We start from the raw sequence: 18,842 nt of genomic DNA, 5'->3' as shown, positions 1-18,842 counted from the left end.
AGGGATCTTCCCAACTCAGGGATTGAACCCACATCTCCTGCATTAGCAGGCGGATTCCTTACCACTGAGCGGCCTGGGAAGTTCAGCTCAACCGTGTCTGACTCTTTGCGACCCCATGAACCGCAGCACGCCAGGCCTCCCTGTCCATCACCAACTCCCGGAGTCCACCCAAACCCATGTCCATCGAGTAGGTGATGCCATCCAACCATCTCATCCTCTGTCATCCCCTTCTCCTCCTGCCTTCAATCTTTCCCAGCATCGGGGTCTTTTCAAATGAGTCAGCTCTTTGCATCAGGTGGCCAAAGTATTGGAGTTTCAGCTTCAGCATCAGACCTTCCAGTGAACACCCAGGACGGATCTCCTTTAGGATGGATTGGTTGGATCTCCTTGCAGTCCAAGGGACTCTCAAGAGTCTTCTTCAACACCATAGTTCAAAAGCATCAATTCTTCAGCACTCAGCTTTCTTTATAGTCCAACTCTCACATCCATACGTGACTACTGAAAAAGCCATAGCCTTGACTAGGCGGACCTTTGTTGGCAAAGTAATGTCTCTGCTTTTTTATATGCTGTCTAGGTCGGTTGTAACTTTCCTTCCAAGGAGTAAGGGTCTTTTAATTTCATGGCTGCAGTCACCATCTGCAGTGATTTTGGAGCCCAGAAAAATGAAGTCAGCCACGTTTCCTCATCTAGAAAGACCAGGCATAAACATTAGTTTGCATCCAATGAGAGAAGAGTTAGGGCCAATACCCCCAGAATTTTCCGTACCTGCTTAGAAAAATTGAATGGGTTTTCTGTCAAGATCAGCAGTTTTACTCAAAGAATCCTTAAAAGATGTTAGACATTTTTATGACATGATAAAAGTGGAATTTTAAAGATTAATTTAGTAAGTGAATAAAAGATAGGAGCAAGAAGCCAGCGGCCATGGACTCAGCAGGATGTGACAGTAAAGCCGGTGTACACGGTTGAAGTAGTGGCAGTGGGAACAGAGCCGGTAAGAGAGTGATGATGCGGGGAGAATCTGCGCTCCTTGTTGACAAACGGGTCAAATATGGAAGCTGTGGGGAGGGGGGCGACAATGATAAGCTCCAATGAAAAGTAACTGGGATAATGAAAATGTCACTACCAGAAGCATCAGGGAGCTTGAGGGAGAAATCAGTTACAGACAAGAAATGATGAAATTGTCTTATGACCTACTTAATTGAGGTAATGATAGTGGAGGTGATGACAGGAAATTCAAGTAGAAATGGCATATGTTGTTTAAGCACCTTTGAAACACTTGAAACTCTGATTAATAATCCTGTTACTGTAATGGTAAGATTATTTGAAGTTTTCAATGTGTACTGACCACAAGTTAATGATGGATGTCCAGACTATCCATTCAATTCAGTGAAGCCTTTTTTCTCCCCAGATTTCTAACTTATGAGGTTTTATAGCAATATGCTTTTCATCTTTTGGCTAGAAGTTTCATGGTCAAAGGAATGAAATTACCTGTAAAAATACATACTCATCTAATACTGTATTTTTTCCTTTATTACTAAATATGTTTCCCTTTACCCAAAAAAATAGACTTACTGCTCATAATAGCTCCATTTTATGAACGTTGTTTACCTATGCATATATATTTTAAACACAGGTACAGTAAAATTTTTTAATTGTACTTAAAATATCACTGATAATTATTTTCAGTACAGTCATACTGTTTTTATTTTCCTTTGGAAAGCAAATGTGCTTGACAACTCTACAGTTAAGAATTGGCAGTAGTATATCTTATACTTAAAGTGAAATCTAACTTTGCAGTTATTGTAACATATAGTGAATGGTGGATATTTGAGGGATCTTGAATATGTACCAAGTGACTGGTTCCCCCACTTTTTTATATTACTAGTATTTCTTAATAGTAAAAATGAGCCCATTGGAAGCATTGTTATTCAAAGAAACAAATAGTTTATAGGACATATGTTTATTGTATAGCCCACATTTTGGTTGTTTACGTTTTTTATAAAATGACAACAGCAAATATCTGCCTTAATTATCATGTATAAATATTATGAAATGTTAAAATGACAATTTTTTAATATCTGCAAGGATAGTTTAAGTTCTTCAAGAGGAAGGTACTGTGAAAATATAATATAGCTATATATTTTCATTAGTCACTTTAGAATTCAAGGTTGTCATTTATTTAAAAAGCAACTGATTATTTTATTCCTGTAGGAATGGAAAAAGCATTTGCAGAAATATTTTCCCTTTCATTCTCCTGTCTCCATTCTTATTTTCAAACAACAAATAACTTAGTTATTCATGTTTTCCTGTGTTCTCTGTGATATTGATAAGGGTCACGAAACCATAGTCACAGAAAGATAGAAAATATAATGAAGCAATCAAAAGGAAGACTAATAGTCAAAAAGACAAATATTCAGTAGAACACAGAAATCAGGAAACAAAGCTAAAAGAAACCAGGGTAACAGTAAAAGATGAAATTAGAAATGATCTTGTATGGTGTGTTGCTTGCCAAAAATAGCTAATATAATTTTTGACTGTGCATGAGGAGACATTCTTCCAGGTGAAAGGAAAGCAAAGCAGAAATGTTTGAAAGCAGACAGGGTTTCAGAGCATGGCATCTCCTGACTTCTTACAGGTCTAGACACAGCTTGCTTCAGCTGGCCCACGACTGACAGGCCACTCTTTGCCACGTGGTCCTAACTGGACCTCCGCATAAGAAAACACTGCTGCCCAAGCCTGCATACTCTCAGCTCCCTCTGAGAGTGCTCCCCTCCTGCCTCTGTGGGTACCTACTTTCTGTCCCCATGCATTCATTCATCAAGAATTCACCACGGACCAAGCACTGCTCCAGGCGCCAGGACACAGCAGTGAATCAGTAGATGAGAGTCCTGACATAGAGCTTACGTTCTAGTAGCGAAGACAAACAGTAATAAAAGAATAAATAAAGAGAGTATATATATTAGATGGGCTTCCCAGGTGGCTCAATGGTGAACAATCTGCCTGCCAGTGCAGGAGACACAGGTTCCATCCCTGGGTCGGGAAGATGAAGAGCCCCTGGAGAAGGGAATGACAACCCACTCCAGTATTTTTGCGTGGAGAATTCCACGGACAGAGGAGCCTGGCTGTCTGCAGTCCATGGGATCTCGAAGAGTTGGACACAGCTGAGTGACTGAGCACACACATATATGTTAGATGGTGGTCATTGGTAGGAGGAATAGAAAACAAGATTAAAAGACCTGCGGTGTATGTACGTGGAGGGGAAGATTTGAATTGTTAGGAAGGTGGCCAGGGATGGCCTCTTTGAGAAGATAACACTTCCAGAACATTCTTTCCAGAACATTCTTTCCAGTCCTGATCTTCTGCCTTTCCTCTCTGATAAAGACAGTGCATATTTTCCTGCCTATTTAATAACTTTAGAGATCCTTTTCCTAGATTTTGGGATACCTACTGAGCTAATGAAATCATTGAAATCATTGCTCGTATACCCTCACGGCAGTCTCTTGTTCTGAGTTCTTGAAAACCTGATGTTCTCATCAGGTCCCTTTACCAGTCCTCTGAGGTTTATGGTAACCATAAAGCACAATTATCAGAAAGTTATTAAAGTTATCCCGCTCTGCCTTAAGCAATGCATACAGAAACGTTTCACATTTGTATGGCATTCTGGGGGTTGACAGACAGTGGTCACCCTCCTGACTGACCTCACCCCTGAAGGGTGAAAGGATCAGTATTTCCATGTACCTGTGAGCCTTTTGTGCCAGGCACACAGAATGGAAAGGTTTTACCACCCACCAATAAGGAGATACCTGAACCCAGATTCATTAAAACTGTGTGGTCTAGACGTCTGATTCTTGTCCATATATTCCCTCTGCAAACTTGTATCCATCTCATTTGTTCTCACCCTTGCAATGGCTTGAGATAGCCTTTATTTATTATTTCACCTTACTTAGAACAGTAGATATAAACCTAGGTACCTCAAAATTTAGAAAGGTAACAGGATAAATGGTAAAAAAGGAAGAAGTAAAGGGTGAGGGGGAAAGAACCATAGTGGATGTCTTAAGAGATTAGAATTAAGCTTGAAGACTTACTGTATTTAGATGATCCTGTCTTATTCTAGATGTAGAAAGGGACCATTAAATAACATGTTACCTGTCAAACCCCATTTCCCTGCTGGGACAGGACATAGAAGATTAGCAATTTCTAGGCAAATTTGAATTGTAGAAAACCTGCTAATGAAACCCCAATTTTTCTTTGCTTAGATGATCCAGACTATTTACACTGACTTAAATTACTGAATATTTGCTAAATATTCACTTCACTTTATTGCCGAAAATGCGTGTTGAGGAAATGACACTAAGGAGTTCTATCTTTTCTTTGTTAGTGACTAACCACTTCCTTCTAAAGATAGCAATGAAAAGTCAACCGTAATTGCTTCTAGAATGTGGTATCATTCTGGATGTGTAGACGCACTGAGCTGTCTAATATGTTTTTAGACATAGCTCAAATTAAGTAGGTTTTTGAAAAATCTATACTTTGTCTTATAAACTGCCTTTAAAATTCGAGACATACTAGCACATGTGAGACTCTTCCACTTTTGACTACGTGTACTGCTCAAGAATTCTAGCACTCTGCCTCCTTCCTTTCAAAGGCTATACATTCTAATTCTTTAAGTGATGTTTTCATTAACTAAATAGCACTTTTCAGGCAGTTTTTGTTCTTTACTGTGGAATTTGCCTTATAGCTGTTATTCATAGGTTGGTTTCCTTATTCATTGTTCTATGCTACCTTATAATTATTAGTTAATATTAGGGATGAGTGTTCTAAAAGTTGACCCTAGAAATTCTTGTGTTTTCAGTGAATCATTCATTGTAATTAGCTGAAATCTGGAACTTTGGGAAAATAACTGATTAGTGAATCATTTTAAATAATCTAAATAAATGTATAAATATATATATGCACACTTAATCAGGTCCAGTATTATCCTGTGACTTTGGCTTTTTCAGTTTTCAAGTAGTCACAGTGAATATAGGTAGTTTCACTCAAGAAATCTCACTTTAAAAAAAAAATTAAAAATAGCCACCATTTTTTTTTTACAGCTTTCTGAACCAATTTGTGAAAAATTCATCAAAGAATCTGGCAGTAAAGGTGACAAGTCTCCTTTTACTGAGCTAACTTTTCCCTTAAAAGATAAAAAGATTTTAACTAATTATTTTGGAATGCTTGTGGATAAATAACCAAATAATATGAATTTATATCTGTACTTGAAACTTGTGTAAGTTGTAAATTAATCTGCGAGAGAGAATGTTTTTACAGTCCCCGCAACGGTGTCTCATGGGTCTTAGTGCTATGTCCCCTAATTGTTGGAAAAGTAAGTTGGGACCAGTGACGCCTAAGACAGAAATCTCCATCCTTTTACCGTGTGTTAAGCATTGATGTCCCCTGCATGGCTGTCTGTGTTTCTCTTGTCCTCTTTTTCTCCTCCCCTCTGTCATCTGTCTGGGTCACTGCTCTGCATGGTCGCGCTGGGTCTGCATATCACCTCTGACTCTCCCTCTGTCGTCTGGTTTAGTCCCCGTGTGTGGCTCTTATAATTTCTGTCTTCTGTGTCTCCCTGGCTTCAGTCTCCCCCACCCAGAGGCTCTTTGTCCTCAGCCTGTGGAATCTCATCTGGCCCAGCCCGCCGTCTCTGCCTGCCCCTTCCTGACCTGAGTGTTTTCCCCACGTCCACTGCCCTTCACCTTCTCTTTGACCAGCCATGCGATAAGGCCCTCCCATCTCCACCCTTCCTGCCTGCCTGCTCTGCTTGTCACAGACGGACATCGAGTCACCAGCAGTAGATCTGTCTACTGGCAGAAATACACCCCCCACCAAACATACCCCTTCAGAGAAACTGCATTGCTTTCTAGTAGTGTGATTCAGAACTTCAAAATTAAATGGTCTCTGTTACTGAAAAGAAAATTCAAAGTGAATGTTAGGCACCAGAGATAGGTCAAAAAAACCTAAGATGTTCTATGTTATCAGCACTTTAAATCAGGGCTATGTTTTTTTTTTATGTTTTTTTTCATCATAGTTCTTAAACTATAGTCCTTCTTTAAAGGAAAATAGTCCTATTTAATGAAAAATCTTTGAAAGATAATTTGATCAGTGACTCCAGATTTAGGTATTAATACTGATTTAACTGATATATGATATCTAAATATTCTTTGAGAATTGGTTGTAGTAGTTCCACCATTATTATCTCTATTGTAATGTCCCCTTCAACCATACATATTTCACCCCAAGTATTTAATATGTTCTACCAATTGAGACATCATGTACCAGCTAGTTTATACATGTTTTGAATAATCTTACGGTACAACCCTTGACAAAATTCAGTTGTTTTACATGATTTCTTAATTTCTAAAGTATTACAGAAGTTGCTTGTTTAAAATTGGAGCAAATAAACATATGCTTCATTTTAAACTTTGTTTATAGCGATGATCTTTAAAATTGAGACTTGTGTAAAAAATGATAAATTGAAATTTTCTAATAACCTTCTAAAATCAATAATGGCTTAGAGATTCTTTTGTTTTTAGCTAGTTTCAGACATTTTAAAAGAGCAAAGGGAATTTTTTATTTTAAATAAATGGCCTTCAAAGAAATTTAGAGTCTAAATGGAACCACACCTTTCCTGCTTACTTTCTAGAAGAAAAGTAATTAAATTTAAAATAAGACATTGTTAATTTAAGGCCACAGATACAAATGGTTAAACATAACCAATATGTGGGAAAGCTATTTGTGGAACTACATGATGTGTGGTTTGAATTTTATAATAAAAAGTATAGTTTTCCATAACCATTGTAGTTTAGATTTTTACAGCACTTCTCTTTTGAAGTATTAATCCCTCAGCATTATTTGGTTTTGCTTTTCTTCAGAAATAATATCAAGCATGCAAAATCAACACAGGCAACAAAACTTAAATTTTAGAAAAGCCAAACTTAATTTTTTTAACCAATTAGTTATTGATTTAATTATTTCCCCTTAAAATTAGAGCCTAATTCCATGTCTTACTTCAACTATGAGTTATTCTTGGTTCTCTTGGGGTAAAAAACTAACTGTAAATATTCACTCCTTAATTCTGCAAAGATTTTTTGAGCACTTAATGGGTACTCGGCACTAGTCTAGACTCTAAAGATCGCTGCATATGACTCTTGCCCTTCAAGGATTCTTTTTATTCCTAATCAGAAGTTGATCGTGGAAATATGTGAGGTGGAGAGGAAGGTTAAGGACCTAGGAACTCCTTCAGGCACCCAAGAGTAAATCTTAGTTTCGTGATACCCTCCTTTATTAAATGGTAAGTCCACAAGTATCTAAGACCCACAGCATCTTTTCAAAGTGTCTGTCTTTCTTCCCTGCTATTATGAGACCCTGACTTTGGCTCTGTGTTTCAAATGGATGTGTTATTTGTCATTTCAAAATTCTTTAGTGGTGGTGTCAGTATTTATGGAGAAGAGCTTTGGATTTAACATGTGTGTGAGAAATTTGTATTCTCCCAGATGTGTGGAGAATTAATTCTATTTCATGGCCAGATGAAGATCTATAGTCATACTGTCTATAAAGTGAAGATCATACTAGTACAGTCTCATCAGGTTATGGCCAGACTTAAGTAAAATAATCTTTCCAGGACTGTTAAAATAGTACCTGACACATAGTCACGACTCAATGAATGCATGGTGTCCTCACTTTGCGTGGTTCAAATACACACAAATTTCAGTTACCATAGTTTAATGAAATAACACCAAACCCCCAAAATAAGGTTCAGAATTTCACTTACCATAATCTATTAACTATTAATAACTGCATTAAGTACAAATATAGATGCAAGTAACAGATGCACATCATGGTCCATTCCCAATCATATCACTTTTTAAAGAAAAATCCGTCACTGACTGAGCACTGCATATCTGTTATTCAGTTCATACACAGTAGCACTCTCTGTATTTACAAAAACGGATGGTCAGAAGAGAGATCTGGCCAACGGGGATGAAAGTGAAGCAAAGACATAAAATGCTGGAAGTGCAATTGGAAAGCACTGTGATGAAAAGATGAAGATGTCCCAGAGGAAGTGATACTGGCAGAGAAACACTTCACATCAAATGAACCCTCAGAGATATTTCATGACATTGGAAGAGTGAAGGATAAAATGTTGGAAGCTGCTCCACACTCGGAGTGTGACAGTTCGCCAAGGCACAGAAAAGATTTGCTTGAACTGTATAAGTTGGGTGACAAGGAAGAAAGCACTATTCAGACTTACAAACTATTCTCAGTAAGTTTTTTTACAAAGAAATAAAGTGTCTTAATTGTCAGTGTTTTGTTTTTGAGATGCAATGTATTAAGTACAATATCTTACTCTTTTTTTTTATTCCCCTACCCTATTGATTTTTAGCTGACAGGAAGAGGATTTTTAGTGTTATGATAAAAAAAAAATTCAAAGATTATGGAACAACCACAGTTTTTTGGTGTTTCTTTTTTTCTCATTGATTATTGTGATCACTTCACCTGGTTTCAGAGGAATTTTAGTGTTATGACAAAAAAAAATTCAAAGATTATGGAACAACCACAGTGTTTTTGTTTTCATTGATTATTATGATCACCTTGCCTGGCTTCAGCTTGTCTGGTCCTCTGTGTAGGCCCACAGTACTGCGCAAAAGCAAGAACTTCCTATTGTTATTAGAAATTATTTTATCCAACAATTAAGTACAGTAGTTTTAGAAAAGTTGTTCTTTACTCTCGAGTATTTGAGAATTAAAGCTTTCTGTCATTTCTCTCCTGCTCCCGTCCTTCTGGTTCCTAGATTATCTAAGTCCTGACTCTGGTCATGTTTCACCATGACTCAAAACTTCCCAGCACATCCTTTACACAACTACAGTCTTTAAAGGCCTCCGTTTTCCGACTCTTCAGCACCCTCCCTGTTTCTTCGCTCTTCTAGTCTATTTCCATTTCCCGCTGACCTTTCCCTTCCCTCTCCTCCCCGCTAGGCACGGGATTCTGTAGCTCCCCTGAAAGCCCGTCGGTGCTTTAACGCGCGGGCCTCCTCCCAGACCACGGCTGCCCGTCTGTGCTGTGTGCTTAGTCGCTCAGTCGTGTCCGGCTCCTTGCGACCCCACGGACTGCAGCCCGCCAGGCTCCTCTGTCCAGGCAAGAATACTGGAGTGGGTTGCCTTTCCCTTCTCCAGGGGATCTTCCCCACCCAGGAATCGAACCCGGGTCTCCTGCATTGCAGGCAGACTCTTTACCAACTGAGCTACGAGGTAAGCCCTGCCCTAGAACATATCCTTATGAGAAGCGTCTATAAATTCATTGGTTTCTTCTTTGTGCTTCATCTGCGTTTGTGTCAGTCATGAAAGATAAAAGTCTTTCTTGAATTTACATTATTACAAGAAATTCTACCGTTCTGCTTGGTTTCCTAGGGAGATTTCAGGGACATTCACAGAGAGACCCTGAGCTTACGATGGTGATGGCACCAAAGTCAGTCAATTTGGAATCTCCTTAAGAAAAAAGAAATTTTCGCAGCCCCTGAAAGAGTTGAGTCCTGTAAACAAACTCCCTTCTACTTCTCACTCACTCCTCTGAGCCCGTGTCACAACCTGAATTACTGGTTTCATTGTTCATAAGCCGTCACTTCTGTTAGGTGTATTTTGCTGTGCAGTGTAAGAGAACATTTTTTCTCTAAACAAGCTATGTGCATGCTCAGTTGCTTCAGCTGTGTTCGACCCTTTGCGACCCCATGAACCATAGCCCAGTAGGCTCCTCTGTCCGTGGGATTTTCCCAACAAGAATGCTGGAGTGAGTTGCCATGCCCTTCTCCGAGGGATCTTCCCGACTCAGGGGTAGAACCCACGTCTCCTGCGTCTCCTGCATCGCAGGCAGATTCTTTACCGCTGAGCCACTGGGGAAGCCCTAAACCAGTTGTGTATCTCTTACTTAAAAGTGTAAGCAGAGTACAAATCTGATGCAGAAGACAGTGACTGCACCCTGACTAGAATCATCAATGTGAGACCATCCTTAAAGCCTTTCTTCTGTAACAGTGACATACTCAGCTGAAAAGTTTGTTTAAATCCTTCTCGGCACAACAGGAACCTGGAAACTTTACCTGCTTGTGACTATCTTTGAGTATACCTGACTCATCCACATAATGCCCTTCGGCTCAGCCTGCTCAGCTCCGCTGCTCTTCCTGCCTCCTACAGATATTTTAAATTCTTCAAGACTTCAGGGGAAGGCTACAGGGTTTTATCCTTAATACTCTTGTAGAGCACGGGAAGTCCAGAGCTCACGAGTATCACAGATCTACAGAATAAACTGGAACTTTTTTTTCTCCCCATGCTCTAAATCTCCTTGTAGTCTCTGACTACGTGGTTGTATCATATTTGTGTCATGAACTGTTACTTCTAGGCTGCAGTTATATCACGACAGACTTACTTTTTACAATAACAGAAAGAAAAGCAACAAAATGAAGTAAAACAACAACAACAACAAGTCCTTCACCTTCATCAGAAATTAAGAAAGTCAAGGAGAATCTACGCTGGCAACCCACTGCATTCTAGTTTTTCTCTAGAATCTTGTTACCCACAGGTGGCTGTCCTTTCACCCTTGTTCCTGTCCTCTCTGATCTCCTTTGAAAAACAGTGCTGTCATAATCCATTTTGTGAATTTATCTCATAGAGTAAATAAATGAAGTAAGTAAACTTATCTCATGGAGAATAAATGATTCTTCCCAGTGACTACGTTGATGTGATTCACTTTCTCCATGTTGTTATTGCTTTGTGTTCTTTCTGCGGGTACCTCACCTTCATGCATCTGTTTTTCTTACCTGCCTCACTTATCTCCCATGTCTCACTTTGTCTTACATAGTTTTCTACTTGAAAATCCACATAGAGAATTGACGGGGTAGTCGCTTCAGTGTAATTTGAGGCAGTTTCAGTGAGCTAAATTGGGATGTGTGGTGGTAACTCTCTCTGTAGGGTGGCAGGCATCTTTCCTTACTGGACGGCTGTCAGTTCTCCTGGGTTTCTGACTTTTCTTCCTACGTCCAGAGAGGGACTTCCCAGAGACGGGTCTCTGGATATTGTCTCCTGCCTTTGCCTTTTTTCTCTTTAACTAATGGGCTTTCCAGGTGGCGCTAGTGGTCAAGAGATGCAGGTTCAATCCCTGGGTCGGGAAGATCCTCTGGAGGAGGGCATGGCAACCCATTCCAGTATTCTTGCCTGGAGAATCCCATGGACAGAGGATCCTGGCAGGCTACAGTCCACGGGGTCACAAAGAGTCGGACACGATTGAAGCGACTTAGCACACACACACTCACTCCTTGACTAATGTCATTTTGGGGGACCTAAACCTGCCCTTCTGCTGACAGTCCCTTCATACACTGACGCCTGGTCAATGCGCAGTTATCAGGATACCTGCAGAATGGGAAGAACTATAAAACTGGCACCGTCTAGTCTGCCTGGCCCTCTCTGTCTGACCTGTACGTTATTCTTAGATCTTCTGATGTGCTCTGCTGATGTAATTGCATTCAAGAAGTTTTGTTTTGGAGCCTCTGCTAGATCAATGAAACCCCTCACATATTTTTGAGCAAAGGCCTGTCCTCCGTCTGGAGCATGAGCAGCTCTGGGGTGATGCATTTGGAGAGATGCCGAAGCAAGGATCACCTTCTTGTTCACAAGACAGCTGCTCAACAGGATGACGCAGGTCAAATCTGGACCTCCCTCATAGCCAGGTGCTTTGAGGCACTTAACCATCCCTGGGGTGCTGCGGATCGCTCATGTATTGGCACATATATTTGGCATATAAGTACAAAATAAATGTCCTTCGGGAGGTTCCATATTTCCTGGGTGGGAGCTAAGACAGGAAACCCCAACTGACTTTAAAGCAGCCAGTGTATCTGAGTGGAAAGGTACCAAGTTCAAAGAGGAGAGCCCTGAGCTCACTGTGGTCCTGAATGTATGGGCAAAGTTTTCAAAGAGATGAAATGCGAACTGAGATCTACAAGGATGTACTTTGTCTCCACTGTTTTTTTGCTTCTTAGCATTAATAACCTTGGCAGTTGGCTTTGGTCCTCTTAGAATAGAAGCTACTTAAGAAGGGGCTTCCCCAGTTGCTCAGTAGGTAAAGAACCCGCCTGCCAATGCAGGAGACCCAGGAGATGCGGGTTCGATCCCTGGGTCAGGAAGATCCCTGGAGGAGGAAAGGGCAACCCACTCCAGTATTCTTGCCTGGAAAATGCCATGGACGGAAGAGCCTGGCGGGCTACAGTCCAAAGAGTCACAAAGAGACGTGACTGAGCAGGAACATGATAAGAGGAACTTAAAGACACAAATCCTGACGCTTTGTGTATTTTGCTTAAAACTTAAATTTCTCTTCACTCCAAAGATCCTAACAATAGAAAAGTGTTAACTTCTCTTTGGGCAAGTCTTTAACTATCCTGCTCCCCTGACGGTTTCTCTTCTCCTCCATTTAGATTATAAATACATGGGGCCTGGGACCATGTGTTTCCTATCCTGGCTTTATAATTCCCCATGGATAAGACTAGCCTGATTCTTACATTGTAATCTAATCACTTACTCAGAGGCCTTGGTGTTTGTTGAAGGTGATGGATTAGCCTCTCAAGCACCCCAGCCCAAACAGTGGCCGGCTGTCTTGGGCATTCCCATCATCTGCCTTCCCTGATCTCTATTTTTGTTCCAACCAAATACGCTCCTGCTTTTTTCCCCTGATCACCCCCTTTCTGTAGCCCATTAAATATACTTTTAAGGAGACATCAAGACTTCTTTTAAGAATATGAGTTTTTAATTGTAGCAGCACATATGCATAAACAAGGAGACAGGCACAATGGCAGATGAAGACCAAGTAAAAGCCTTGAGCGTACCCAAGTGAATTAAAAAACCCATCAGGTTCGTATTGCCTTACTTTTTAATTTAGTAAATGTTTGTAGCTACTATGTTTTAACTCAGTTAGTATAATGAAGCTTTCCTCAAATTAGATTGGACTCATTTTTTCCAATTCACTAAAAACATTTTTATTCAACTATTGATTTTAGACAAATTATGAACTATTTCCCTGTGGTTTTCTTTCTCGTAAATGGGCTAGTTTCACTATGTGAGTCTTAATTTATATAATTGTTCTCTTTTATTCTCTTTGTGTTCCGCCTTTCATTGTGTTTAGCAGACACTTGTTGCTTTGTAATTTTGAAGAAAAAACAAACAGCATGTACATATACTTGGAAAGAATAGGTATCAGTGAAATTTTGTATACTGCAAACTGTTTTCCGTGAACTATCATCTTAAAACATGAGTTAAGGCAACTAAGGAAGTCTTGTCATCGTGAATGCTGCTGAGATTCATTTATTTAACATTAAACATATCTCTTGACTGCCCACTTTGTGCCAGGTACAATTCCAAGTGCTGAGAATCTGTAAATAAGCCAGACAGACAAGGACCTTGCTCTTCACCAGCATACATTCTAGCCAGGATTGCACCAGAGATGCAGGCATTAAACAAATAACCAAATACACAGCCTGTAGAGATGGCAGTTGATTTCTTGGTTCTGTTTCCCTCTCCCATGGCTTCAAGGCCGTATCTACAATCTCATTTTCTGTAGTGTTGACCTCAGTTTAGCTTCACAGTACTAATACCCCGTCTACATAAGAGCCTTGTTCTAGCACAGGAGAGAGGACGGAGAGGCACCCGGCAGGGTCAAGGGTCTCCTCGTGAAACTGAAACGAGATGTGCATCCCTCTCAGAATTGTAGAAGTGAGGTTTCCTTCACTCACTCAGCAAATGTTTATTGAGCAGTGTATCACCCGGGGTTCTGTTATGTTCCAGGCTTTATAACACCTACATGTATGCCCTTAAGTTCCTCGTCGGAAAGTCAGAAACATGAAAATACATAATTACTGATAAATGTCGTAGTAAAGAACATATATCGAGCACCTGGAGGGGACCACAAAGGCAGTAACTAACTGTGCCTGGGGGAAATCCTCACTGTAAAGTGTCCTCTAAACTGTGACTTAAAGATGGACTGGAAACAGAGCATGCTTCATTTATTCAGGAAGCGTTTACTGAGCCAAGCACAGCTGTGGGCCCTGTAGACGCAGCAGTGAGCCAGACAAAGCTCCTGCTCTCTTGGCAGCGGAGAGACAAACAGCATACAGAAGGATAAAGAGGTATGGATCAGGTAGCAATGCTTGCTGGTATTAAAAGAAAAGTGGGTTAGTGAAGGGAGCAGAGAGTGAAAGGAGTGCCGTTTTACCAAGGCTGGTCCGGGAAGTCTTCTCTGGTGAGAGGGCATTTGAGCAGAATCGTGAACGATACAAGGGAATGAGAACGGCAGGCAGGAAGCTGTTTCTAAGAGAAGGGGAGGCGTGAAGAAAAACGTGATAGCCACGAAAAGCGTGCCCTCTCTATCACAAAGTGAAGTGTTTTCACTGAGCTTGGATGGAATAAGATGGGGTGCAGAGAGCTTGGGGGAGTGTGGTGGACGAGACTGGGAAAGGAAGAGAGGGAAGACACTGTGTTCCATACTCGGGAATCTGAATTCCCACCATGTTGATTAGGAAAAAGGGGCTAGATTTTGGAGGGGGGGGGGGGGAAGAGGGGAAAAAAATGACATGATTAGTTTTTTTGTTTAGTTGGATTTGGGGGAACTTAGCACAGGTATGAAAGATTACCTTGAAAGGAGATGCGGAAGAAGCCAACTGTAAGATTATTGTGATGCTGCAAGTGAGGAATTATGTGACCTAAATTAAAACAGCTAATAGGAAGCTAGAGAGGAGATGGTAGAGTTCAGCCGTTTTAGGAGGCCCACTCACGTCCTTCAGAGGATGAGAAAGGTCGAGAACAATTCCTGGGTTCCAGTCTGTGTGACTGGGTGGGTGGCAGTACCATCCACCAGCTCAGGGAGCCTGGAGGAGAGGCAGGCTTAGAAACGCATGTAAAGGATTTGATTGAGGGCAATGGAGAGTGAGTGTGTGTGTGTGTGTGTGTGTGTGCACGTGCTAAGTCAGTTCAGTCGAGTCTGACTCTTTGCAAGGGCAATGGAGAGTGTGTGTGTGTGTGTGTGTGTGTGTGTGTGTGTGTGTGTGTGTGTGTGTGTGTGTGCGCGCGCACGTGCTAAGTCAGTTCAGTCGAGTCTGACTCTTTGCAACGCTGCCGTTCACCAGGCTCCTCCGTCCATGGGGTTCTCCAGGCAAGAACACTGGAGTGGGTTGCCTTGCCCTTCTCCAGGGAGTCGTCCCAACCCAGGGATCAAACCCAGTCTCTTGCCTCCCCTGCCTTGGCAGGCAGGTTCTTTACCACTAGCGCCACCTGGGAAGCCAGTGGGAATTGCAGCCTGGAAATTAAATTAGGGCCAAAATACAGATTTGGCTATTACTAGTGTTTCATGGAAATTTAAAACAGAGGTGCCAGAAGAGTAGTCAGCATTGTCAGATGCTGTAGAGAAATTTAATAAGATGAAGGCTTTTAAAAGGCCATCAGATTGGACAGTTGGAAGGTCACTGATGACTTCAAGAGCGGTATCAGTAGATGTGGGTTAGGGTAGAGCCTCCTCGTGGTTGAGTTGGAGAGAGAACGGGTCCAAGGCTACGACTGTCCAGCCGAGATCACTCTTCTCACTCCTTTCCCAGAGCTCCTCCTTGGAAGCTGAGATCTGATCTTCTCTTCCACCTCCCTCCTTAAACTTTCTCCAACCAGGCTCTCGGAGCTGGGACCATGGTGGAGGGACAAATATTTTAAGATCCTTGGGTCCCTAATGGGAGAGGGGAACCTGATATTGGTAAGCAAGGTATCATGAAGAGTGTCACAGAACCACAGGTGGGACCAGCCCAGAGACCTGTCTCCAGAGGGGAGGAAGATGAAACACGTAGATCTCTGTGTATGTGGAAACTCACAGCTTGGGGCTGCAAAGCTCAGGAGAGAGACTTGCACTTTGGAGCGAGTTGGAAGCAAAGTTCAGGATAGGGGACCTCCTCCCTTAACCCTGGGGCCCAAGGAATTATCCGTAAGACCTAGCAGATTTCCTGCCATCTCCCATACATACCCTTGGCCTCAGCTTCTCCCGCCCGTACTGCCCATCTCAGCCCACTAAGGACAAGGCTCCAGGGCGAGTCTGGTGGCTTGTTCAGAATCCTCCAGAGCCGTCAGTTCCTACCAGACTCCCTACTCTGGAGTGGCCTTACATCTGTGGCCGGAGACACAGGCCCTCAAACTTTCCCATGGTGGCCGGTGGTGGGAATGGGCTCAGCGGGACCAGTGCAGGGGGCAGGTTGACACCCCAATCTGGTTGAGCGCCCAGGCGGGCCCCACCAGGTGATGGTCCTGCCGGGGGTCAGGCGGGGATGTGCCCAGGTCCTGAAGGATGGGGGCTTTCTCCAGCACTCCCGCCATACGAATTCCAGGGCGGGATGGTACTTTGTGGGCCCCAGTTCGGAGCTGGCGAGGTAGGGGCCTGGTTCCCAAGCTCTCCCAGGGGCACGGGCGCCCTCCCCGGGCTCTACATGGCCCCCGGCAGTGTGTCCAGACCCCGGCGCTGCCAGAAGACCTCTGGCCACAGAGAAAGAGATGGGGCAGCTGGCCAAGGGGCTGAGGCAGAAGAGGAAAGACCCTGGGGTACCCGCAGGCGCACGTGGGGTTCACTGTGGGGGCTGTGTTTGGAAAAGTGCTGAGCCAGAGGACCATCTACCGCTTGGAGGCCCAGCCGCTGAGCCTCGCCAACACGTGGAAGCTGTGGCCACTGCTGAAAATGTGGCTGGAGCAAAGTGGACACTGAGAACCTTCTGGGCTTCTGCAAAATAAAGATGATCCTCGAAATGCAGACGGGCGCGTTGGAAACAGCCTGGAGAAACACTGCCTACAGTGGCCAAAGCCCGCACCCCAGCAGATTGTCACTGGGCAGCTCCGGCTGTAGAAGGACTGGGTCAGAATTTGGTTCTAACTGGAGCGAGATGGGCAGTTGGCCAAGCCCCGATTTCTCCCTGCTGCCGGGCCTCCGTTCCCAGGGAGGCCAGTGTGCTTTTCCCTGACCTCAGGACTCCATTTTGACTCCCCCCCAACTGGGGGGTACCCCATTCTGCACGTTCGTACCGCTCTGCACCATTTCCCACGGGAGGAACCCTCCTCTCCGCCCCAGCCACCATCCTGCACCTCCCCAGTCTTTCCAGCTGAGGGGCCCTATTCCTGGTCAGGGCCGGCCTGGGGACACGGTCTCTGGGGTTCATTTCAAGGCGATTAGCATGAAGTGCTCCATCAATTGTCTGAAAAAAACAATACATAAGAATACATAAGGGAGGGGAGTGGGAGCCATTTAGAAGAATTGAGAAAGATGAGGGTGAAGCTTATCGCTGCTTTGTGTGTTTCCCGGCCTTGGCTTTAAGGTACATTACAATACACAGGTGGATTTAGATTTTGTTTCTCTCTTTTTTTTACTAACTGAAAAGTAATTGTGACTCTTACTCCTAGTGGTTATCAGTAAACATATTCTTATGAATATAACGTTAAGCGAAAAGTTCACGTCACAGAAGACTACGTCAGTGTATCATTTCTAGCAAAACCAAGCAGAACTTTGAGTAAACAGTCCAGGATGATTGTTGCCTCCAGGGGAAGGTTTGAGGATGTGGTAGGAAAGAGCGCACAGCGCCTGCCCGGAACCCATGATGAAACACAGAAGTCAGCTTGTTCTCCCCGCTTTCTTGAAAGATGTGTTTTTTTTTTTTCTCTAATTCACTTTTCAGCTACGTTTGGCTTATTCCCTGGGAATTCCCCTTACTTTCTTTTGAGCTCAGAAATGCTTTTTAGAGGAGATTTGTGGTAGTTGATCCCACACTCCCTGTGGCTTTTTCAGTGGTACATCTTAAATCACCTCTGTACATATGTGCATTTTCTTCAAATGGTGATGGTAGCCTTCAGCACATTTTCAGTGGATACCATGACTCTGTGTAGATCTACAATTTTAGAATTTAAGAAACACCTTCCCGTTGACCATCTTATTTTTAAGAGTTTTCCCTTGAAAACTAATAGGTAATTCCTGCTTTTCTTCGAGTCTGTATTTTCTGGGTGTCTCTAGCTCAGTACAGTAAGAAAAATACTCTGAATCACTTCTTACGTAAGTCTTTCAAATCCATACCAAATAATGTATTGAGTATTGTTTTTATGCTTTTATCAATCCTTGGCACTTTAATTAGATTCCTATCATAAAAATCAATCTCTCCCTTCCCTAGAGGTTTTCCTACCTCTTGTCTAAGAAAACCTGAGATGTTAGGAGATCCTTAGTCCAAAACATTATCCTGCTCTTAAAGTAGCATCTAATCGTTTTCTGTAATTTCATATTTTAAAAATGTATGAACTATGCATCATTGTTTATTATACTAAAACTGTATCCTAAGAATTTATTTTTTAGAATAACCACTTTTATTTATGACTTTCTTCTAGAAATAGTCTTTCTTATTAAAAGTACTAGCTTCCTTGGCAGAATTCATTTATGAAGTCCTTTTAGGTGCAAAATTGTTTTATCTATGTAGAAAAATGTTTTTACAATGAAAACTGCAATTTCATTCCAATAAAATCCTAGTGAAACATGGGAATATTACTTGACAAAGTGATTCTAAACTGAAAAAAGGGAAAGAAAAGGAATTTTTGAAGGTAAGGAGTTAGGACCTTTTCTTACCAGATGTTATGAAACTACAATAATTTGAACACAGTGTTGTGGTCATGATGAACAAAGTAACAGAAACAAGTATTTAGCAAGTCCATCTGTGGTTGTGTAAGCTGGTACAACCTTCATAAAAGACTGTTGAGTAATTCGTATGGGAAATG

At 42.2% G+C, this 18,842-nt stretch overlaps 1 protein-coding gene across 5 annotated transcripts in view; it reads left to right on the top strand.

Annotated features, from left to right (window-relative positions):
* ARB2A (ARB2 cotranscriptional regulator A) overlaps positions 1 to 18,842 on the top strand; it is a 390,660-nt gene that overhangs the window by 266,210 nt on the left and 105,608 nt on the right. The window contains exon 11 of one of the 5 annotated variants that reach the window (XM_065910054.1): positions 5,094 to 5,116. The exons of the other annotated variants lie outside the window; for them this stretch is intronic. Within the exon in view, the coding sequence (XP_065766126.1) occupies positions 5,094 to 5,101 (8 nt within the window). The 3' untranslated portion in view covers positions 5,102 to 5,116. Of the gene's footprint in view, positions 1 to 5,093; positions 5,117 to 18,842 lie in introns of those variants that run through there. 5 annotated transcript variants of the gene reach the window in all.

This window comes from Muntiacus reevesi, chromosome 1 (assembly GCF_963930625.1).
Source record: "Muntiacus reevesi chromosome 1, mMunRee1.1, whole genome shotgun sequence".
NCBI classification, from domain to species: domain Eukaryota; kingdom Metazoa; phylum Chordata; class Mammalia; order Artiodactyla; family Cervidae; genus Muntiacus; species Muntiacus reevesi.
The sequence above is the reverse complement of the archived record's forward strand: the minus strand, read 5'-3'. Positions and strand labels throughout refer to the sequence as shown.